Source organism: Bufo bufo, chromosome 2 (genome assembly GCF_905171765.1).
Source record: "Bufo bufo chromosome 2, aBufBuf1.1, whole genome shotgun sequence".
NCBI classification, from domain to species: domain Eukaryota; kingdom Metazoa; phylum Chordata; class Amphibia; order Anura; family Bufonidae; genus Bufo; species Bufo bufo.
Window position 1 is genome coordinate 451,732,873 of NC_053390.1, and position 24,710 is coordinate 451,757,582.

Sequence of the window (24,710 nt, forward strand, 5' to 3'; positions counted from 1 at the left end):
AAATGTTCAACCTGACGGCCTGGAGGTTGATCAGTCCCTTCTAAGTATAGAAGGGCTTTCGGGGTCTGTCTTGAGAACCTTAGAGCACTCCAGATCGGAAGCTACTAATAAGTCCTACTCAAGGATTTAGAGGATTTTTTCATCATGGTGTTCTATGCGTCAGCAGTCATCCACTGAAGCTTCCATTCCAGCAATTCTTCAGTTTTTGCAAGACGGTCTGGACAAGGGGCTGTCCCCTTCTACCCTCAAAGTGCAGGTTTCAGCAATTTCAGCCTGTCTCAACAGGTCTATTTCTCAAGATCCCCTTATTAAGAGGTTCCTGAAGCCTACAGTGATTAGACCGGTCCCTGTTTGGGATTCATCGGTCGTGCTCAGGAGGTTATCATCTCCCCCCTTTGAGCCCCTAGAGGAGGTGGAATTCAAGTTCCTTACCTTGAAGATCACCTTTTTGTTGGCCATTACCTCTGCAAAGCAAGTTGGGGAACTCCAAGCTTTTTCCGCATTTGAACCTTATATAGGTTCCTCCAAGATCGGGTACTACTCAGATTTCTGCCTACCTTTATTCCAAAGGTGCCTTCTTTTGATAACATTAACCAGGTGATTTCCCTGCCGACTTTGGCTCCACCCCCCTCCTCTGAGGAAAGAGGGCTTCATACCCTTGACATTTCGAGATGTGTTAGGATTTACCTGGAACGCTCCAAGGTATTTAGGAGAGATGAAAACCTCCTTATCCTCTTTTCCGGTACCCACAAGGGCAATTCGGGAGTCCTATATGTCTCAGGACTCGGAGCCTCCTGAGTTTGTAAGGGCCCACTCCACTCGGGCAGTGGCCACTTCATTTGCAGAGAGAAGCTCGATTCCATTGGATGTGATCTGTAAGTCGGCTTCTTGGAGTTCTCACTCCACCTTTATCTCACACTATAGAGTGGATTCTAGAATTCATAGCTATTCCTCATTTGGCCGGACAGTATTAGCTTCCGCCAGACATAAGGACCCTCCCATGGGGGTTTCTTCTTGCTAAATCCCCATCTGTGCCACTGGTTAGGACGTAAGGGAATCGTTAATTTCTAACGATAATTTGTTTTCCCTTAGTCCTAACAGTGGCACACAAATATCCCCCCCCCTTAGTTATACTTTCAAGTTATTTTTCTACTTGTAACTACACAAGGGCCTGGGGGTCACGCCCCCTCTTTATTGGGGGAGGGAGGGTGTGTGTGTTTGTTTAATTTCATTAAAACTTCCACCTGTCCTAACCAGTCCACAGGGGCAGAATACCCCATCTGTGCCACTGTTAGGACTACGGGAAAACAAATTATCGTTGGAAATTAACGATTTTTTGCAGAGCTACGTGTCCAGAAATTATAGAGAAGGTCCTATTTTTGTCCATATTTCAGACAAAAATAGCCCTTTCTATTGAACAGAGTAAGAAAAATATACACGGAAGGTATCTTGATTTTGCAGACCAAAATATGGACACGGCTGTGTGCATAAAGCCTAATTATGAGATGGGGCTGCCAGGTACATCTGGTGTGCCTATCTTTTGACAAAACAACAGATCAGACAGATTAAAATCAAAAATGCCCAAGCCTTTTTCCCCTACAGCATCAAGTTGGGCAATTTCCATACAAGTTAGAGTTAGGGGACTTTCACACTTGCGGCAGGACGGATCCGACAGGCTGTTCACCCTGTCGGATCCGTCCTTCTGCTATTTCGCCGTGCCGCCGCTCCGTCCCCATTGACTATATTGGGGACGGGGCTGAGCTCCTGCGCAGTACGGCAGTTCGCGGTGAGAGTCGGACATGCAGTGCTTTTAGTCCAACAGTCTTTCGCCATGCACTGCCGTGCTGCGCCGGAGCTCCGCCCCCGTCCATATTATAGTCAATGGGCACGAAGCGGCGGTCCGGCGGCACGGCGCAATAGCGGAAGGAGGGATCCGACAGGGTGAACAGCCTGTCGGATCCGTCCTGCCGCAAGTGTGAAAGTACCCTAAGGGCTTGTTTACATGTATCCTGCCCCCCAGCATAGTACAAAAATGCTTAAAAGGGGTTGTCCACTTTTTTTATTTAAATAATGGTGACCTATCTTCAGGATAGGTCATCAAATAGAGAGAGTTGAGTGAAGTGAGTTTTGGATGCTTAATCCGAAATCGCTTTGCTCAAAACTTTGGAATAATACTGCACGGAGATTCGTCTCCGTACAGTATTAAAATGTATGGGTTCTGATGAGCCGAAGTCAGTTATTCACAAAGTCACTTTTGACTTTGTTGAATAACTTCGGTAGTTGATTTTTAAAGTGGTAAATCACTTTAAAACCGAATTCGGCTTCGGTTCCGACTACTTCACTTCTATGGGACAGCTCCTTTCTATACACTTGAACACGAAGGAGCCATCTCAAAAGAAGTGAATGGGGATGGCTTAGGACCGGTGAAATTACACCTGCTCACCGCTGAAATTGCAATGGTGAGCAGGTAAACAATGAAGATAGCTCAGTAAGAGCGTAGCCTTCTCTTCAAACATCTGATCAGAGGCAGTGCAGTTGCTCAATGCAGAGAGCACTTCACCATGAAACACCGCCTCGTGGGCACATGCAGGAGCAGAATCTGACAGAATAAGTATCCATCTTCACACTATTCCACATAAGAAGAAGTTCACAAAAGGTCTATTGCCTCTCCTGAAAACTGCTAACAGGCTCCCTCTAAGGAACAAGAATAAGGGGATAAGTATCTGACCGGTCAGAGGCCAACTGCTGGTACCTCCACTGATCATGAGAACAAGAGTCACATGCCGTCATGAATGGAGCAGCGGTTGAACAATAAAGTGGCTAAACGACGTTGTACCAGAATTTGACTGTTATGCCTGTTATCCAGGCCGGTGAATGCATAGTTGTATACTAGCTAAAAGGCCTATATAACGGTTCTGTAAAATATAAAAGTCATTAGAATTGAGGTAGGGTAGGGTAGGGTAGAAGTAGGTAAGACAAACTCTCTGCTGTTGTATGTCAATCACAAGGATCCGGCCACTAGTCTGTCTATATGGTGCAGCAACTATGGGATGTAATAAATACGCCTGTGGCAGCTGCCGGGAGTTAGATTTTTCAGAGTCTGTTAGAGCTCTAGCATACAACACAAGCAATTATAGTGGGCAAATAGCACAAACTAAAAATTCTATAATATACAAAATGTGTCCACAAACAGGGAAATGGACATTAATTAGAATTAGGCCTCCTGCACACAACCGTAGCAGTTTTGCAGTACGCAAATCACAGATACCGAATGTGTGCGTTCTTCAAATTTCCGTTCAGCACAAGAGTATTTGTTGGAGATACGGAAAGCACGCAGTGCGCTGGCCACATTTTTTTGCAGTCCCATGTTTCTCCTTCCAGTCCACATAAAATGCCGATCTGATACAGACCAAAAATACAGTCTGTGCATGTGGCCTAAGTTACTGCATAATACTGGCAGATCTACAGCCATATTGGTTGTCACTTTTGCAGTAGCCTCTCTAAACGACAACCCAATGTTACGCTCTCTGCATGTAATTTAAAGGGATTGTTCCACCATTACATGTCATTCGCACTTCATTTCGCAGATCATGAATATTGAAGCAAGTTTACTATTTACATGTTATTATTATTATATATATTTTTTTTAACGATACAATGAAGATTTATGACATTTGCTTAGTGTGGCACCACCTGGTGGTCAAAGTGTATAACAAACAATGTGTTTGTCCATCTACTGAGCAAGCGGACACACATGCTCAATAACTTTAAATGCACACAGAGCCAGGTTTCTGCATAGTGATCCTCTGCTGGGAGGGGAGCTATGGTTATAAACTCCTCTGCAGTCATTACAGGGCAGAAAGCCATTTCTTCTAGCTGCTCTGATGTCACCAAGGGGATCACTATGCAGACAACTGCTTGTGGGGAGGGTGACTGAGCACGTGTGACCAGCAGCACTCAGCTCAGTGGATGAATGCGCACTCTGCTATACACTTTGAGGTGGCGCCGTACTATGTAAGAAAAGGTCAGAAACTTTCTCTGGAGCCATATGCAAATGCTAATTATGCTTCATTTTTTTTATCTTCTATAACATTAATATGATATGTAATAGTCAGACAACCTCTTTAGATAAGGGTCACAAATTGTTTCTTGCTTAGTTACACATATGGTGGCAAATCCACTTATCACTCTTGGAAATTTAAAATCTGCAGAATAGAAAAATGCAAACGGCCCTTTACTTTAGTTTATTAAAAAACAATACAAAAACAAACTCTGGCCATCTTCCGATTGTTTTTTTTCCATCTGAGCCTGCTGTACCTGTAGAGAAATCCATACTCACCAGCTTCCTTTAGGCCTCTTTCACACAAGCGTGACAGATTAGCTCCGGGTGCGTTCAGTGAAACTCGCACCGTTTTGCAAGCAAGTTCAGTCAGTTTTGTCTGTGATTGCGTTCAGTTGTTTCGTTTTTTCCGCGCGGGTGCAATGCGTTTTGATTCGTTTTTCACGCGCGTGATAAAAAAACTGAAGGTTTACAAACATCTCTTAGCAACCATCAGTGAAAAACGCATCGCACCAGCACTTGCTTGCGGATGCAATGCGTTTTTCACGCAGCCCCATTCACTTCTATAGGGCCAGGGCTGCGTGAAAAAAGCAGAATATAGAACATGCTGCGATTTTTTTACGCAACGCAGAACTGATGTGTGAAAAACAACGCTCATGTACACAGACCCATTAAAATGAATGGGTCAGGATTCAGTGCGGGTGCTATGCGTTCACGTCACGCATTGCACGCGCGCGCGCGCGGAAAACTCGCTCGTGTGAAAGGGGCCTTACTGACCTTTCAGACTCCGTCTGTCCACTTTCACATGGAGGTGGTCATGTGTGCTTCTCCCCAAGCAGAAAGCGACACAGCAGCGATGTGCTGTGTGGGGACACATCACCGCCAAGTCTAATAATTGGCTGCAGCAGTGCACATGACCCTGGCCGACAGACAGGAAGACCGGTGAAGGGAGCCAGAACAGAGCAGGGGGAAGCAGGACAGTATGGATACAGGTACAGCTGGGGTGCAAATAAAAAAAAAATTGGACAACCTCAGTAAATCTGAAGCTATACTTGAAAGTAGGACTGGGTGATATGGCCTTAAATCTATATGGCGATATAATTTGAAGCATGTGCGATAAAACTATATATTGGAATATATTATTTTCTTATGTACAAATTACATCTGGCCATCATCATCCATGTCCCAGCGCCATCAGCCCCATGCCATTGCCACCATCATCATATCCCCCAGCCAGCACCATGCCATTAAGTTTGCCGCCATCAGTTCCATGCCATAGCCATCCACCCCCTGGTAGATTCGGGGCCCTGCTAACATACTTACCTTTCCTGCAGGGTGCGCGGCTGGCTGATTGAGTCGGCAGGAGACGTACCGCGTCTTCTTCCCAGCATGCACTAGGAGGGACCGGACATCACACACAGCGCACTGACGATGTGTGCACGCAAGGCCCTGGCCAATGCAGCGCGGTGCAGTCGGGAGGCCACAGAGCAGTGAGTGAGAAGATTCTTCAATTCACTACCCCTCTGTGGTCATCTATCGCGATATGGCTAAAATCTATATTGTTGCACAAATTTATGCAACCAATTTTCATTTTAATCAGAAGGATCAACCCTACCAGGCAATGTGCCTGGTTTAATATGGTTGATCCCACCAAAAGGTAACCTGTCACCTGGATCGGTGCCACTAAACTAACAATATGCCATTATGCAGCTGGGATTTAGGGATCCAAACCTGTCCAGGACTCCTCTCCAGTAGCATTAGACACATTCACACTGTTTTCAGCTATTTTTGCCGTCCTCTGCTTCATTGGTGCAGTGCACATACACCGGCTGCCACTGGAGGAGAGACACTGACTCTTCTAACCACATCAGTTTAGCAGTCGCCAAAATACGGATATGGACATATTCTATCATTTTGCGTAACAGACATACAGATAGCACACGGATGATCGGTGTCCTTTCCGCAAGAGGAGAGGACATGTCCTATACTACTCTGCAAAATACAGACCATGCACCCATTGGCATCAATGGACATGCAACATGAACTACATCTGTATTTTGTGGACTGCAAAACGCATACGTTCTTGTCTATGAGGCCCAAGTGTGAAATTCATTTACTAGGTGGGACAGATGGTTTTAAATCCGCAGGTTTGAGAATCTACACTCCTTCTGCATGATAGCATGTTGGTGGTCCAGTAGCCCCAAACCAGGCGATAGGTTTCCATTAAAAAAAAATAATGATATTTTCAGTTGGGGCAATCCACTCTCAATCGGAGCCGATTGTCACAAGCCAGGCTGATGACACCCCCTACACACCAGCTATTAGGCGAATATGTCCAACTTGCTGATATTCTATGGACTTGCGATTACAGACCTTTTGGGGGGGTTTTACAGCAATATGCATGCTGCAGGCTTGTAACCAGTACACCCATGCGCTTGTATTGGCTAAAACATGGCACAGGTTTACAATATGCCTACATTCTAAGACCCATGAGTGGCTTAAATCATACTGAGGATACACCATGTTTCGAGCTTTGCTTTTAACCCATGTCTACTTTGTACTAGATTAGTCATCTCTGAAGAAACACATATAGGGCTCCGAATGTAGAATTGTGTCGCACTGAGCACTGAATTACATGTAGTATAAGGCCTACAGGTGGAGGTCACAATCAGGGGACCCTCCCCCATATGTAACAATACGACATATGGTCAAGGGACATTCAGTTGGGACCACCCATTTTAGCACATAAATTGTAACTAGGCATCAAATTAAGATTTTTATGGTTGATTTATTCTGTATTTCTTGTTGAGATCTATTTTGAGGAAAAAAAAATAATGGAAAAAAAAAAAAAACAGAGTACTTTAGTCCTGCTACATATTTTTATTTTTGACAAACTAACTGAAAATCTACTTTTCTGGTTCATGTACTTTCATATAAATATGTGCCCTGGCACTGGTTTTACCCTTCAGAACTACCAGAAAAGCAGTGTACCTGTGAGAAAGTGGGGGTTAACCCAGAGGTACAAAAAAAAAAAAAAAAAATGGAGTTTAGAAACCGATAACACAAAAATAAAGCAGAAGATGTGCAAATGAGGGTTATGAGCTGGGTGCGTTGACTGCACCACGACAATAACCCCTAGGATAACCCTTAGAATCATGCGCTTGTAAATGAAATCAATGCTTCGAGCACACGGAGAGAAATTGACATAAATAGAACTGATCGCACGATTGTGACACAGGAAGATGAGTGGCTTCATACAACACGAGACTAGAGAGGAAAACCTAGAAGACAAAGAGGAGCAGAGGGTTCTTCCATGCCCACGGCCTGCCTGCTGTCTACACAGACTGACATTACCAACCCACTCCTCTAATGGTAACATTGAGATCAGGACAGCAGAGTCGAAAGAGGGCCAGAGCTTAGCCACCCCTCCGTCACAGCACCTCTTCCTGAGACACCCACAGGTGGGGGGGGGGAGAAGCACACTAACAGTTCTCACGCACAGGCTGCCAGGAAATACCTGGTGCACACAGAACAAAATACGTCACTGTAGGCACAGTGGGTGCAAGAGGGAAGGGAGCCAATAATCTCTGCACAGAGGAAATAAACAGAAGGGGGAGGAGGGGGACCCAAAAATAACGACTGAGTTTATCATGTTTACCAATACTGCATATAGGATGAACCCCCATCATTATAAAATAGAATATATATTTCAGCTCCAAGAACATTTAATAAAAAATAAAAAATACCAGTTTAATTCAAATAAAACAAACTAAACGGTTGATCTGGGAGCAAGAAATTAAAAATAATAATAATTAAAAAAAAAAAAGTTCAAATTGTGAGGTAAATATGAAAAGAATGTAGAAAGCTTGGACACAGCACAGAATGCTGCCTCCCTCCCTGCTACTGTCCCCACCTCATGATCACTTAAAGAGGTTCTCCGGGAATTAAGAAAATACTTAAATATTACTGGATTATAAATATATTCTCAAATACCTTTCATTATTTATAATGGCTCGTTTTGTCTGGGGCGCAATCAGGGGAAACAAAATGGCCGCTGTCCCATTAGTTCACACAAAACCTGTCCTGATCACATGACGACAAGTTGCTTTACAACACTGAGGTATAGAGCTGCCACATCCTCCTCTCTACTTGTCAGGGATCATGGTCCTGAATACAGATGATAAGAACTTTAGCATGGTTCATGAGGAGACATGAAGTACAGAGGACGGACAGGACAGATTGTGGTAATGGAGATTGCATATAAGTGCTGCTGCTTATTAGCCACATACCCACCCTTCTCTCACGTCTCCTTATCATCTCCATTCCCACGAGATTGACCTGTATTTAGGATCATGATTCCTGACAAGCAGAGCAGAGAGGAGGATGAGGCAGCACTATGGCTCATTGTGGTGAAGTAACTTGTCCTCCTGTGTGATTAGGACAGGCTTTGTGTGTACTGATAGGACGGCAGCCATTTCTCATAATGATTGCTCCCTAGACAAAAGAAGCCATTCTCAGTAATGAAAGGTATTTGTGAATATATTTATTATAAAATAATATTTAAGTATTTTCATATTTTTTATTTTATTCCTGGAGAACCCCTTTAAGGGGCGAGGATGGATGATAGCCACAGCATGCAAAACAGATCCCACCCCAAAAACCAGGCAGAGGTGGGACACGAGGCCCACAGCATAGTACAATGATGCTACATATGACAATAACGGTAATGATTGGAGGGGTGAAGTATTTTAAATACGTCCCTGTTTATCCTCATCCCAGGTAATTCCAAGTTTTAAGTCATAAAGGAGGTTCCATCCTAAACAGCAGCATGTCTGAGATTCTGGCCCAGAGCAGGTAGATTCTGAAAAGCGTTTCCAAGCTCTGAACATTCCCGTCTGTGCATTCATGTATTATGGAACAAGTCTGAGGGTTGGGGGAGGGGGTAAACACCATTCCAGGAACAAGAGTGTGCATTATTGCTTTCACACTCCACAACGCAAGGAGACAGTTCAAACCTACAACGCTTAGGACAGAAGCGTTTAAGGCAGACTTTTTTTTTTTTTTGTTATTCAAGTCAATGGAAACTTAAGGTATGACCATGTATTGTCTTCCTTTGATGATCACAACATCTTCAACCAAAGGTTAGTCTTATAATTCCCATGGTTCATATACAGCTGTGGAGGCAGTTCTACTGTGGGATATGCCTCATGCCACCACAAATTCTGAGTTTAGTTCAGCTTTCACATCTGGTTTCCATAGCGAGTCCTCGAAGTCCATCTCAAGGGCACCCTCTCCGCTCGATGTACTGCTATTGCTGCTGGTCCGACTAGATTTTCTTGTAGGAAGCCACTGATAAGGAGCCCTGGAGTCTCTCCGTGCCTTCCGACGCAATCTCTTTTGATGCATAAGCAACTGCAAACGTTCCACTTTGCAGCGAGTCGCCCTGTTTTCTGTTTGCCGCATGCGATCCCCTGTAAATACCAACACAATTTAATTGACAGTCAATGTATATAGGAGCTATTACCCCTAGCAGGTTCTAGGTCTGCAATAGGGTCAGGTCCCTTAACTTCCAGTAATCACCTGCAAGATGGACCACAAATGTTCACATCAAGTCCTCAGAATACTTCTCTTCATAAAGAAACTGATCAATTCATACAGAAGTTTAATTTTAAGGGAAGAGGAAATAAAAACACAAAACATTTGGGGGAATAAAGACTTCTGAATAATACCATATGCAATGCTCTTGGTGTGATTTTGTGTAGGCAGTCATCTATGTGTTCTGCAAAAATATATTTTCTCCAATCATTTGGTATGTGCCACAGGGGGTCTTTTACTGAAACAGTTAAAGCAGCCCATGGATTATCAGCTGCACACAGGCATTGAATTTTTTATCATGAAGCTCCCACAGCTTCCTGCTGTATAATGGGATCTGCTCCCCCCTCCCACACTCAGGCGCTCTTTGTTCTCCAACACAAAACACAGAATGAAACTGGCCAGATGCATGCAGACCCTCCCCCCCCTCCCTTTTCACCCACACCCTCTGGTGGGGGTGGCAGGTCCCACCTTAGAAGCCTGTCTAGATACCAACTGTCAAGAGGGGTCAAAGTGTGAGAATGTGTACACTGTCCTCCAGAGAAGGAAAGAGTATCAGGCCCAGAAATTGCAACTATCCCTTCTAATTAAACACACTACCCCCAGAAACAAACAACCGCCCAGCCCACCCCCACATCTCTTCTGTATGAGAATACATTCCTCCACCCTGCTGAGCATACACTCTACACAGGCGGGTCACTGAACTAGATGTAAAATGTAAAGTATCTGCAATGCTTCTTAAATCTAAGAGGCGAAATTTTGGGGCTTGGTGGGAAATTCAGATTTAATATGTCCATGTCCGAGTGGGGGTTGGAAGCAGCATTGTGAGGTCTTTATTTTGTAAGAGGCCTTTGTCTAGTCCCCTCCTCCCTGCAGCCAACTGAACAAACATAGGCAATGCCCTCTCCCACCAACATACAAGGACAGGTCAGGTAACCCTTTCAATAGGAGTCAGGGCACAGCCATTGTGTCTGCCATATTTAGTGACACAAAAAGAACTGTGCACTTACGCACATAGCTTAGGTATGTTACTCACCAGTAGGTTTGCACTGACGAGCTTGGGAATGTACAGTTGGTTGGCTCTTTTGCTGGTTATTACTGTTTTGTGGAGAGGTAGCCTTGGCATTTCTGGTCTGTGATGCACACTGGGTGTGGCAGCGGAGTGTTGTGAGTGAGGGCGGCATGCCCTGGTAATGGCGAGTAGCACTCAGCAAATCATTCAGGATCTGTAAAATTGTCCCAATATCTCGGCGAGGACGCCCCGTACTATCCTGGCAGTGGGGATGCAAGGTACCTGCAGAAGACAAACAGTACCAGGTAAGATATAGCATGCCATTTTCATTCGAGGGTACATTAAATCCAACTACCAAAAAGTTACACAGAAATGTGCTCTCTCTGGCACCTCTATGAACCAATGAGTTCACCAACATAATCCAGTGAATGGGTAAGCATCATCACTTTAGTTTGTCCCCACATAAAAAAAAAAAAAAAAAAAGAGTCCTTTACTTTCTGCAGCACAGACGCCTATCTTTCAGAGAAAATATGGAAGGGAATTATACCCCATCCCCAGGTACATTATTTCAGACATAAATAGTATAGAGGTTTTGCTAAAAGTAAGGCTGTGTTCACATCAGTGTTGCAGGTTCCATTAGGAGCCTGTGTTGTACACTGTCAAAAATGCCAGACAAAATACTGCAGTATTGAATGCAAGACACAGTTGGTGGGATCCATTAGGTGCCAGTCATGCAGTGGATCCGGCACTGCCTTTTTTGTTCTGCTCCTGTGACTGAGCAGAAAAACTGAAATAACACAAAACACCCTGTAAACAGGGCCTAAAGCAACATGTAATCTACAAATGAAGGATTCTCAAGAGGTCTCATTTAAAAAGTTGTCAAATCGATAAGAAGTCTGTTTTTTTTTTTTTTTTTACATATAACCTGTTTCAAATCAGTCCAGACCAAGGTCTGCATTGTGTGGGTATGAACTTGTCTTTACACACAATTTTCTGCACCTAGAGCTATAGAAGCTTTATCTTTGAAATCCAACGATCTTCCTGGGTCTGTTATCAGAGTGCTGTACAACCAGTGAGTTATATCCTAAGAGGTAGATTGGTGGAGTGTATACAATGTGACCCCACCAAACCAGTTAATCCCATACTTTAAAACTTACATCTCTGGTTTCTTACCAGAAAATGTCCCTGAGAAAACTCCAGGAGCATGATTGACAAAGCTCTCTATAATGGCACCAGGTTTTCGAGGTCGGGCAGACTGGGAAGGACTACCAGCTTCATTACTGCGAGTGGTGGTGCTGCTGCTGCTACTACTACATGGAACCTGCTGAAAAAGGATAGTAGACATCAATCCATTAGCACCAAAAGAACTCATTTATGCAAGAAGGGGCGCTTCCAAACATTCTTTGATGTGATAAGCCATTATTGTAGCTGACAGAGTACTCACCTCTGCACGGGGCGATACAGCCACACCCTCTCCATGTGAGCGGAAGACGCTGGTGGTGAGGGATGAAGAGTGGGGTGCATTGCAGTGACTGGAAGAAGCTGGTGCTGACTCAGTAGGCTGAGAAGAACCTTGTGTGCAACCTGCCAGTCGGGAGAGTACAGGTGTGGTGCTCGTATGCAGGGTGCGAAAGTGAGGGGCAGCATTGTGCTCAGGTCCTCTGGTGATTAGATGGTGGTGCTGGAGGTGGGATCCCCCTGCTTGCTGGGCAGCCAACTGAAGCTGTACAAACATCATATGATCCCCAACACGAAGTGCAAGCGTGAGGGGTGAGCGTCCAGATAAGAAATCATTCACCTTTGAGAGAAAAACAGAAGCGATAGTGAATGTCTTTAGGTTACAACAAAGGGCATCTCTTCTTCTAAACCTGTCCAAGAAAAGAGACCCAAGGAGATATTTCACAGGTCAAATTTATGTTTCTACCTGGCACCCAGTCTGAGCAATACCTTTATTAATTCCTCACTGAGCCTTGTAAACCAAGCTCAGAATGTCTCATAACGTAGGGAAACCTGAGCGGTGTGAACCACAACCTTCATCAGGCCACAGTCACAGGCCTCAGTAGAGCATCTCTTTTTCTAAACCGGTCCAGGAGAATAGACCCAAGGGGATATTTCACAAGTCAAATTTATGTTTCCAGATGGCACCCAATATGAGCAATCCCTCATTTTGAGCCTTGTAAACCAAGCATATATTGTAGGGAAACCTGAACTACGTGAACCACAATCTTCAGCAGGCCACCATTACAGGCCTCACTAACTGGTAGAATGTGTTAACAGAAAACCACACACCATCCCGACCTAATCACACACCAGTCAAGATTTCAGCACCCCCTCCCCCACGTCACGATTCCCCCCCCTCCCACCCCCGCATCACTGGACAAAGAGCAGAACATTAACCCTCCTAGAACTGAAGACAATACATAAACAGCCTGTGTGTATGGCAGGTACATCATGTACTCTTCTCCATGTATACATGAATGCAGCTACTCTCCCGGTTTTATCAGGCTGCTCTCTCTGACTCACCCCCTCCAGCCCACGCCTGCAGAACAGCTAAAAATAGCAGAGTCCAGCACGCAGTCAGGAGAACAAGGCCAAGGGAGGGGGTAGGGGGGATAAGGTACAGAAATGGGAAGGCTTTGTAGGGTGGGAGGTATACAGGGCAGGGAGAAAAGTACAAAGGCTTGGCAAAAGGCAACCACGTCAAAAATAAAAGCTGCTCTGCAAGCAGTGACACAACGGGTGACGGTAGTAGTGTGTTGCAATAAGGAAGTGCAAGCGTTTGGAACAAAGAAATGTTTCTAAAAAAATGCTGGTGGAAGGTCGTCACATAAAGAAGTTGCCACTTATCGGTTCCTATCACTAGAACCTTGAACACAGAATAACCCAGCTGAGCAAGAAGCTGCCACTTTAAGAAACAAAGTATGGAAGCTATACAAGGGAGGGGAGACCGAAACAAGTCACCACCCTCAACACCATCTGATTAGTAACCGGCTTGTTAGTCAGCAGGAAAGGCACCACCTGCGTCATAGAGAGCAGGGTGACGCCACACAGAATGTGGCAACCACCCACTGGTCTTCCTTCCCCAGCCCAGTCCTTTAGGGCTACTCACCTGCGTCTCTGTCAGACTCTCCAGGGCCTGCATTACGGACTGCTCTGGGCGGGACATCTGGGACTATAGAAGGAAACGAGATAGTGGGGAAGAGGGGGGTTACTAGAGCATACTTCATCCAGGAACCTCCAAGAAATCTGATCTGTAAACTCACCATTAGTCCAGCCTCAACCGTAGGCAGGAGGGTCAGCCGGCTCCCGTCCACAACTCCCAAATCTTGTAACTTTCCACCGCTTAGACGCCTGAAGAGAGGACAGATACAGAACTTAGGCAACCTCTCCATTGCAAACCCTACCAGGCATGAGGGCAACCAGTTGGAAAGGCTTTGAGGGCTTTTTTTTGGGCAGTCATGGGGTTATGGCCAGAATACTTGGGGAGTGCCAGTGGTGATGGGGGAAGGTGGAGTAAGATGTGTGGGTGATGTCACCACTGCTAGAGCCTCCCTGAATTACTTACTGGAACAGAGGGGAGCTGGGGCCAACCAGGGGAGCAGATTCCTTCCAAGTGAAGCCCAACGCCGGCTCTTTGAATGAAAGACAGGGGGAGCACCCCCACAAGGCACAATGGGCACTGTTAAAGGGATGCACTGCTGGGCATATGGACATCAGGGGGGCAGCAGCCATTGGAGGTGGAGGAAGTTTCCTTAGACAAAGACCCACCTCCCCCGGGGTGCAGAACAAAGGACGGAAACACCGGGGAAGCCGCACGTCCCCGGGGCAAGAGGGCTACACGTCAATACAAAAGCCATTATCCCCTGTACACACAGTGCCCCCGGACTCACGTCTCCCGGTGCAGCAGGGTGAGCCGCTCCTTGGGCACCTTCAGTTTCTGGGAGATCCGACGCTTCAGCCCGTCCACCGTTTCTTCGAGTGGCACCGAGAGCTCATAGCGAGTGCCGGTGGTGCTGTGAACGTTCAGGTTCATGAGCGGCTCTCCTCCTAAGTTCGTGCAGCTCCGGACACTGGGCTGCTGCTCCATCCGGGGATCGTTCTCCAGCTCGGTCTCCGCTCTGAGCTCCGGCGTAAAACTAACACACAAAGTTACACGAGCTCCCCCTCCTCCGCTGCCCCGCCCACCGACCAATCACAGCGCCCTCTCACCTCCCCCACGTGGCGATAACGTGACCCCTCCTCTCGGCTTAACAGCCAATCATCAAGGGAACTGGATATTTCTTCACGCTGCCCCGCCCGTCCCACCGTAGCCACGCCCACACAAGCCATTCATAATAAAATCGGATATAAAACAAAGAAGCCCCGGGTGCAGGCGGATGTCACGGGGAGCTGGGGGGACCCGCATTCCAGGGCAGCAGCATATATGTGTCCTACCACAAGGGCTCACTGCTCCACACATCAATGTACCCCACTAGCGTTATTCATTTCCGGCACTGAGTTCCGTATTAGGGGCTCAATACCGGAAAATAACTGATCAGTTTCATCCCCATGCATTCGGACTGGAGAGCAATCCGTTCAGGATGTCTTCAGTTCAGTCCCTGCGGTATTATCTCCGTCCAAAATTCAGGATCAGTTGCCGGAATCGGTATTAATTTACATTGAAATGTATTAGTGCCGGATCCGGACGCGCGGGTCGGTAAAAATGTGAAATAATATATAACGGGTCTGTTTTTCCAGATGACATCCGGAGAGACTGATCCGTTCTTGCAATGCATTTGTAAGGCAGATCCGGATCCGTCTACAAATGCTGTCCGTTTGCATGCAGATTGTCGGATCACTGCCGCATGTGTGAAAGTAGCCTGACGACGAGCCATAATCCAAAGTGTCGTGCTAGCAAACTGGTAATATGAGAACAAAAACCAGTAAAGGGGCTCATCTGCTCCCTACGTCTGAATGGGATGTGGATTGCAGATGAATGGGATAGTCAGAAATGTCTGCAACAAATCTGCAGTGTGTGAGTATTCTTCAGAAACTGCAGCCCTCAAGGGATCCGTTACTTGCTGGGGATACCTTTATACATCATGTATGATGGCCTGCAGATACTGTATTTAGTTCTGGTGGGATCTACCTAATGTTTAGCATCAGGAGACAGGCAATACTCCTCAGACATCTGCTGTCAGGGGGACCTGCCCAATCCTACTGTTTGCCCCAGAGATAAGTGGTGCCTGGCAATGGCTCATCTTTCCTGCTCAACTGAAATAAGGTGCAATGGAGAATGTCTTTCCTGTAGGTCTGGACATGGCATTAGGTATGTGACTGTGTTACATGATGTACGGAGCCATAGTACAGTGGTAATGTCATATTAGGGAGGTTTCCGTACTTTGTGATGGCTTATGTATCTCCCTTCCCCAGTTGTCATCAGCTATAAATGTCTTCTCAGAACTGAAGAGTATGAGGTAAAGTATGGATCATGGGGCGGGCATTCCTCTGTCTTCCTGTCATGAATCCCATTGAAGAACAGTGTAGTCAGCCTATCTCCACCCCAAATTTCTGCTCCAAGGCACCAACCGAACAGTCAACATCACAGTAAATAAAGATAAGATAGATATATGTAAAGGTCATTTTACAGCGGCCAAAGATCCACAAAACACATATATTGGCTGCGTGCGTCCCGCACTATTGTAGAAATGCCTATTCTTTTCCGCAACACAGAGAAGAATAGGACATGTTCTATCATTTTTGCAGAGCTGCGGGACCGATGGATGCGGACAGCACATAGAATTTAATGGGTCCGCATCTGATCCGCAAAAAAAAATCCAAAGGCGGACAGAAAATACCGTTGTGTGCATGGGGCCTTAGATTAATGTAGGATGAGCCTTCCAATTTCAGAGGGACCAGCCGACCATCTCCCTATTGCAGTTGTTATTTCAGCATGCCCTATCCTTTAGTTCTGGGGGGAGATAAGCCTGCCCAGAGGTGTCTAGCAGCAGCTTTCTCCCATTTGTATGTTTATGGACATTATTTAAAGTGTATGGTCAGCCTTAGGGCTCATGGATACGAATGTGTGCCAGCCGTGCCCGTATTGCGTCTCACAAACGGTGCGGCACCGTATCGCGGATGCAGACCCATTCACTTGAATGTGTCCGCAAGCCAGAAGATACGGAGCGGAAGGCCACGGAAGCACTGCAGATCGCCTCTGTGACATTTTCGTCGGTGCCTCCATGGTGCGGACAGATAGTAGATTGGGTCTGCATCCGTCAGCAACGGCCACACACAGGGTGCCCGTGCATTGGGGACTGCAATTTGCGGTCCCCAATGCATGGCACGGACGGTACATGTTCGTGTGCATGAGCCCTTAGTTACATAACCTAAATTAAAAGGGGTTTATCCAAGAGTAAGATGGACCTCCCAGAGTGGTTCACCCACGGTGGAGATCCTCCATCTTACTTCCATCCATGGATGTTGATTTCTGCACAGCAGGGAGAGGAAAAGCCAGACTGGGAGTGTCGGGGACAAGGTAAGTAGGATCTCCACCGGAGGTCGGACCCTCTGGTAGGCCTGTCTTAATCTTGGACAACCCCTTTAAGCAGCTGTAGTAAGCATTTTTTCTTAAAAATGCCACTGTGTGCAAATAGTAGCGTACAACAGATTAGGAACACTTTAATTAAAGTGTAATTGTCTTTTTTTAAATTTGTGTAATGTATAGGGGCAGTGATACTGACCATTTTTGTAATATACTTTAATTACTGAAATCGTACATTTCTATTTAAAAAATAGCTCTAAAGTGGCCCACTTTGAGCCTCCTCTGTCTTCTGTTTACATAACACGGTCAGTGTTGAGCAAATCTCCACAGTAAACAGAAGACAGACGAGGCTCAAAGTGGGCCACTTTATAGCTATTTTTCAAATAGAAATGTACGATTTCAGTAATTGAAGTATATTACAAAAATTGTCAGTATCACTGCCCCTATACATTACAAAAAGAAAAAAAAAGAAAGACATTTACACTTTAAACATACACGTTTGTTATCATATTTTAGGTTGGTGGGGCTTTTGTCAACAAGGCTCAAGGTGTCTATGTAAGTCTACCTTAAAGGGGTTGTCGCACTTCAGTAAGTGGCATTTATCATGTAGAGAAAGTTAAGAAGTAAGACACTTACTAATGTATTGTTACTATCCATATTGCTTCTTTTGCTGGCCTGATTAATTTTTCCATCACATTTTACACTGCTTGTTTCCATGGTTACAGACGACTCTGCAATCCATCAGTGGTGGTCGTGCTTGCACAATATAGGAAAAATCACTAGCCTATGTGCGCTCCCATGGTCATGGCCACCAGAGAGGCTGAGGCTTTTTCCTATAGTGTGCAAGCATGACCACCACTGATGGATTGCAGGGTGGTCTGTAACCATGGAAACGAGCAGTGTATAATGTGATGGAAAAATGAATCCAGCCAGCAAAGGAGGGAATATGGATAATAACAATACATTAGTAAGTGCCTTGTATTAACTTTCTCTACATGATCAATGCCACTTGTTGAACTGAGACAACCCTTTTAAGAGCTTGTTTGGATGGTTATGTTTCAAGGCGTTGTTACTAATATACAGTACAGACCAAAAGTTTGGACACACCTTCTCATTCAAAGAGTTTTCTTTATTTTCATGACTATGAAGGCATCAACACTATGAATTAACACGTGGAATTATATACATAACAAACAAGTGTGAAACAACTGAAAATATGTCATATTCTAGGTTCTTCAAAGTAGCCACCTTTTGCTTTGATTACTGCTTTGCACACTCTTGGCATTCTCTTGATGAGCTTCAAGAGGTAGTCCCCTGAAATGGTCTTCCAACAGTCTTGAAGGAGTTCCCAGAGATGCTTAGCACTTGTTGGCCCTTTTGCCTTCACTCTGCGGTCCAGCTCACCCCAAACCATCTCGATTGGGTTCAGGTCCAGTGACTGTGGAGGCCAGGTCATCTGGCGCAGCACCCCATCACTCTCCTTCATGGTCAAATAGCCCTTACTTTCAAAGTTTTCCCAATTTTTCGGCTGACTGACTGACCTTCATTTCTTAAAGTAATGATGGCCACTCGTTTTTCTTTACTTAGCTGCTTTTTTCTTGCCATAATACCAATTCTAACAGTCTATTCAGTAGGACTATCAGCTGTGTATCCACCTGACTTCTCCTCAACGCAACTGATGGTCCCAACCCCATTTATAAGGCAAGAAATCCCACTTATTAAACCTGACAGGGCACACCTGTGAAGTGAAAACCATTTCAGGGGACTACCTCTTGAAGCTCATCAGGAGAATGCCAAGAGTGTGCAAAGCAGTAATGAAAGCAAAAGGTGGCTACTTTGAAGAACCTAGAATATGACATATTTTCAGTTGTTTCACACTTGTTTGTTATGTATATAATTCCACATGTGTTAATTCATAGTATTGATGCCTTCAGTGTGAATCTACAATTTTCATAGTCATGAAAATAAAGAAAACTCTTTGAATGAGAAGGTATGTCCAAACTTTTGGTCTGTACTGTATATATACGTGCAAGTTTTTTTTAAAGGGAACCTGTCACCGGGATTTTGTGTATAGAGCTGAGGACATGGGCTGCTAGATGGCCACTAGCACATCCGTAATACCCAGTCCCCATAGCCCTGTGAGCTTTTATTGTGATAAAAAAAAACTATTTGATACATATGCAAATTAACCTGAGATGAGCCCTGTCCCTGACTCATCTCACATACAGGACTCATCTCAGGTTAATTTGCATATGTCCAAAATCCTTTTTTTTTATCATCACAATAAAAGCACACAGAGCTATAGGGACTGGGTATTGCGGATGTGCTAGTGGCCATCTAGCAACCCATGTCCTCAGCTCTATGCGTAAAATCCCGGTGACAGGTTCCTTTTAAAGCAAAGATGGGATTGTAAACTACGGAGGTACCACAAACTATAAATTACTGTGTTACTGCCATTGGGTTACTACAATATAGGGCAGATTTATCAAAACTGGCTTATTGCCCATAGCAACCAATCACAGTGAGCCTTTCATTTAACTAAGGAGCTCTGAAAAATGAAAGCTGGAATCCAACTGGTTGTTATGGACAACTAAGCCAGTTTACCTTTGCACCAGTTTTGATAAATCTCCCCCTTCTTGTGTACCCAGCATTCTCCCAGTGGATTTACCAAATGCCATGAGTCCAGGCAAGGCGCCCATCTGTACTGTGAATGTACTGCCACTTCTCCATGTGACAATGCGCAGTGTCAGTGTCTAGGTTCGCTCGTGCTTTACAGTTCAGGGATATTTCTTCACATGAACTAGACCATTAAGAAGGATCACACTTCCCTCTCTGTGCCTTCACTTCCCACATCTCATGAGCTGCTATTGTGAGCGAGACACACATCCTGGCCTGACAAAGGACACAGTGTACAGCAGGCCGGAAGCTTCTCTTCCTTCCACAGGTCACTCTGACCTTGTCGAGTTTTGCACTCAGTTATTCCCTTCATGAGGCACAAAAGAAGTGTTGACTGCAATAAAAAAATGTATGGAAATGACACACAGGGACTGGGAATAGGCCATGGACTTGCTTTCTGCATTTTACAAGATATCTGGTGCTGCATGGTATTCTGCAATACAAAAATACTTTGGCCTCATGCACACGACCGTTGTTGTGTTCCGCAAAATGGGGTTCCGTTTTTGTTTCCATTTCCGTGTGTCTTCCTTTATTTTTGGAGGATCACCAGACATGAAGGAAAGTAAAAAAAAAGTCTAAGTCAAGTTTGCCATGCAAATGATAGGAAAAAAACGGACGCGGACAATATTTTTTAGACGGACTGGAACCACGGATCACGTACGCGGATGACAAACGGTGCATTAGCTGAGTTTTCAACTGACCCATTGAAAGTCAATGGGTCTGCAGAAAATCACGAAAAACGGAACAACGGACACGGAACAAAACATCGGTCGTGTGCATGAGGCCAAAGGGGCACAAAATCAACTGATCCCCAGTCCACAAGATAGAGGATAAGCATCTGATTGATGGGGGAACGACTGCTGGGACAGCAGTCCCAATGCGCCTCTATGAATGGAGTTGAAGATTAGACATTTGCACGGCCATGCCATTAATTCACAATCGCCCTACCTGGGATCTTCGACAATGAATGGAGTGGCATGGTCAACCTGCCGTTCATGAGTCCCAATGGAAACCCATCCAGTAGCGGAAAGAAAAGAACAAGAAAACACTTGCATATCCCGTATTTTATATTTCACATAGACTTTCAACTAACCTTTAAGGATGCACTAAAAGTGCACAAAACTGCCATTAAAAACCTACCCTTAAAGGGTTTCTGTCACGTGAAAAGTGGGTATTTAGCTGGCTGACATTAGTGATATGCTAATGTCAGCTGAACATAACTATATTAGTGCCATCTCACTGCCTGCCGCCATTATTGAGAAAACAAACGTTTATAATATGCTAATTAGCCTCTAGAGGCGGGGGTGGGGGGGGTTGTTCCTGCTCATAGAGGCTCCGTTCTCCCACTTCTTTTCACGCCCTTCTTCTCTTGATTGACAGGGCCAGGCAGCGCTGCTCTCCTCCCGCCGGCCGTGTCTACTAAGAAAATCTCGCGCCGTCTCGTTCAGTATTCGGCGCAGGCGCAGTGAGGGAAGGACGTTCTCCGGCAGCGGGCTTCCTCACTGTGACGTATTCCGTGCAGGCACAGTGAGAAAGCCAGCAGCCGTCAAGCGTCCTTCCCTCACTGCGCCGAAGACTGTCAATCAAGAGAAGAAGGGCGTGAAAAGAGGTGGGCAAACGGAGCCTCTAGAAGCAGGTGAAACGCCCCCCCCCCCCCCCCTGCTCCTAGCATATTATAAAAGTACTTTTTTGCAGTGCGGACCGTCGGATGCGGATCGCAGACCCCATTCAAGTGGGTCCACAGCAGGGCACTGAGCGCTTACGCTCGTGGTTATGAGCCCTAAAGGGGTTTTCCGAGACTTTACAACTGATGACCTATCCTATGGATAGGTCATTTGTATCTGTTCGGTAGGGGTCCAACACCCAGGACCCCCGTCGACCAGCTGTTTGAGAATGCAGTAGCGCTGCAGCCTTCTCGCTGCTTTTCCTAGGCTAAGTGACAACACGTTCATCAGTCACATGGCCTAGCCGCAGCTCAGCCCCATAGAAGTGAATGGGGCTGAGCGTGAGACCAAGCACAGCCGCTATACAATGTATGGCGCTGTGCTTGGTGAACACGGAGTAGGTCACGGCTCTCACAGGAGCGCCAGAGTCTTCTCAAACAGCTGATCGGTGGGGATCCTGGGTGTTGGACCCTACGATCAGTTACTGATGACCAATTCTGAGGATTGATCATCAGTTGTAAAGACTTGGAAAACCCTTTTAATGGGGTACTCCGGTTGTTACAAGTTATCCCATATCCATAAGGATAGAGAATACTTAGTAGATTGGTGGGGACCCCATATCTCTCAGGCTCGCCAAAATGAACAGAGTGGCAGGTCGGGCATGTGCCCTGCAGCTCCATTCATCTCTATGAGAGTTGTGGAAATAGGCAAGTGTTGTACAAGGCTGTCTCCGGAACGCTCATAGAGATGAATGGAGCAGCAGTGCAAATGCCCGACCTGCCACTCCATTCATATTGGGGGCCCCATTTTTGTGATCTAAAAGTAACCCCTATCCTGAGGATAGGAGATACATTGTCACAACTGGAATACCCTTTAAGAGATTATTTACCTAAATGTATGGTGTTACCTAAAGATATAGATAAAATGGCTGCAAAACAAAGAGAAAGGTGTGGTTTATGCTGTGCCAAGTCTCCCTGCCCCTTTTCCGCCTCAGTTCAGTGGCGAGGAACTATAGACCTGAGTAATTTGACACAGAATGCCTGACAACCCTTTTGAAGAGAGCGCGGTTGTTTGGCAATTAATCCCTGGTAACCAAACTGCCAGCTATGCAGCGTACCATACACACTGCATACATGCACACTGACGCAGCCCAGCAGTTCTCCTGATAATATGGGTTATACACATGCACTTTTGGCTGATCCGGGCAGGCATGTTTATGTGGCTTATCTGTATGACAGCTCATGCACACAACCATATTTTTTTATCCATGCGCAATCCGTCTTTTTTTTTTGTAGATAGCACACTGATCCATTAATTTTTAAAGGTCTTCTCATATTTATAGGTCATCAAAATGAGATTGTGGGGTCCAACAACCTCTGCTCAGCGGAACTCCGTGGAGCGCCACAACCTCCTCACAGCTTACTATGAACAGCATAGTGGCTGTGCTTGGTATTGCAGCTCAGCTCCATTCTCTAGAATGGGGATGAGCTTCACCTAGACCTGTGATGGCTGACCTCCGACACTCCAGCTGTAGTAAAACTACAACTCCAAAGATGTACACTTGCTTGGCTGTTCTCAGAACTCTATAGGACGCTGGCCACCAAAACTGCCCCTCTTTGGTGGCCAGCGCCATCTGCCATGTTCTGTCCTCCTACTCCTGTTACCTTAGGATAGCATTACAATTGAGTTTAGAAGACAGGACGGGAACATCAGATCATTACTTACCATTGCTGGTGGCCGTGAGGAGGGCTCAGGCAGCCCCCTGGGCAGCGGCCCACTGGGAAGTTTCCCTGTAGGGTCTATGGCCTGTCCGCCCCTGTGCATACAGCAGTTATATGTCGTATATACACAATTGCAATGTGTACACCCAGTGTGTTGGGTCACAGCACGCGGCAGGCTGAACTAGAAATGTGCGGCTGTGAGGAGCGGCAAGTTAATTGTAAATAGTTTTTTAATGTCTACTCTGAGCATGGGTGTCTGATCTGAGGTCTGCTTGGGGGTCATTCATAACAGGCTCTGATCTGAGGTCTGCTTGGGGGGTCATTCATATCAGGCTCTGATCCGAGGTCTGCTTGGGGGGTCATTCATAACAGGCTCTGATCTGAGGTCTGCTTGGGGGGTCATTCATAACAGACTCTGATCTGAGGTCTGCTTGGGGGTCATTCATAACAGGCTCTGATCTGAGGTCTGCTTGGGGGGTCATTCATATCAGGCTCTGATCCGAGGTCTGCTTGGGGGGTCATTCATAACAGGCTCTGATCTGAGGTCTGCTTGGGGGGTCATTCATAACAGGCTCTGATCTGAGGTCTGCTTGGGGGTCATTCATATCAGGCTCTGATCTGAGCTCTGCTTGGGGGGTCATTCATAACAGGCTCTGATCTGAGGTCTGCTTGGGGGGTCATTCATAACAGGCTCTGATCTGAGGTCCGCTTGGGGGAGTTATTCACATTGGGGTCTGATCTGAGGTTTGCTTGGGGATCATATTCATATTGGGGGTCTGATTTGAGGTCTGCTTGGGGGTCATATTCATATTGGGGGTCTGATCTGAGGTCTGCTTGGGGGTCATTCGCATTGGGGTCTTAATGGGGGGGTCTTATTCACATTGGGGCTGTGATCTAAAGTCCGATTGGGGTCTTAAGAACATTGGGATTCGTATTAACATTGGGGGGTCTGAGCTGAGGTCTGATTAACATTGGGGGTCTGATTGGGTCTCTGAGCTGAGGTCTAATGAAAAATATATTTTTTTATTATTTTACCCTATACACAACGTATACAGTCATGGCAGTAGATAAGTGGTTAAAAAAGGCAGAAAAAAATAGCTCATCATGCTGCTCTATTTTTCTTAATAAAGTGAAAGAAAGTATGGAGGAACCCCAAAGGGGTTCCATCATATAGGATACCCGCACTGCTGTGATTTTCGGTTTTCTTTTCTTATGATTTAAATAATGAGCAGGGATCTGAGCCTAGCTTTTGAAAAATAGAACATGCAGCATTTGCAAATTAGGACTCCAGGATGGAGCATTCCCATATCCCATTCTGAATTTTCATACTTGCCGACCAATGTCTAAACCATGTATTAGTAATTTGGATCTCATACCATGAATCATTCCATGATCCCTAACCTGTTCTTACTGTAAATAGTCAGCTCCCGTGTGTGTATACAGAGAATGTCAGTTACTCCCC

General features: G+C 45.7%; 1 protein-coding gene across 2 annotated transcripts; it reads right to left on the reverse strand.

Annotated features, from left to right (window-relative positions):
• Nucleotides 1-9,121: 9,121 nt before the first annotated feature.
• Nucleotides 9,122-14,819, reverse strand: MIDN (midnolin). Of its 2 annotated transcripts, none has more exons than XM_040417563.1 (7): nt 14,555-14,819; nt 13,928-14,015; nt 13,774-13,836; nt 12,109-12,462; nt 11,838-11,985; nt 10,689-10,946; nt 9,122-9,531 (listed from the first exon to the last, which is right to left on the reverse strand). In XM_040417563.1, the coding sequence occupies exons 1-7, from the start codon at nt 14,749-14,751 to the stop codon at nt 9,266-9,268; spliced, it is 1,374 nt and encodes a 457-aa protein (XP_040273497.1). In that variant the 5' UTR covers nt 14,752-14,819; the 3' UTR covers nt 9,122-9,265. The 2 variants fall into 2 exon arrangements, with proteins under 2 accessions (XP_040273497.1, XP_040273496.1); XM_040417562.1 differs by having other exon boundaries at nt 11,838-11,988; nt 14,555-14,818.
• Nucleotides 14,820-24,710: the final 9,891 nt, after the last annotated feature.

What these genes read in the sequence shown, in the direction of transcription:
- MIDN (XM_040417562.1), bottom strand. Translation starts at nt 14,751, where the DNA reads ATGGAGCAGCAGCCCAGTGTCCGGAGCTGCACGAACTTAGGAGGAGAG. An exon ending in ACCCTGCTGCACCGGGAGAC is followed by an intron (nt 14,016 to 14,554) that starts GTGAGTCCGGGG and finishes TCCTCTCTTCAG; the next exon opens with GCGTCTAAGCGGTGGAAAGT. An exon ending in CTGTATCGCCCCGTGCAGAG is followed by an intron (nt 11,989 to 12,108) that starts GTGAGTACTCTG and finishes ATCCTTTTTCAG; the next exon opens with CAGGTTCCATGTAGTAGTAG.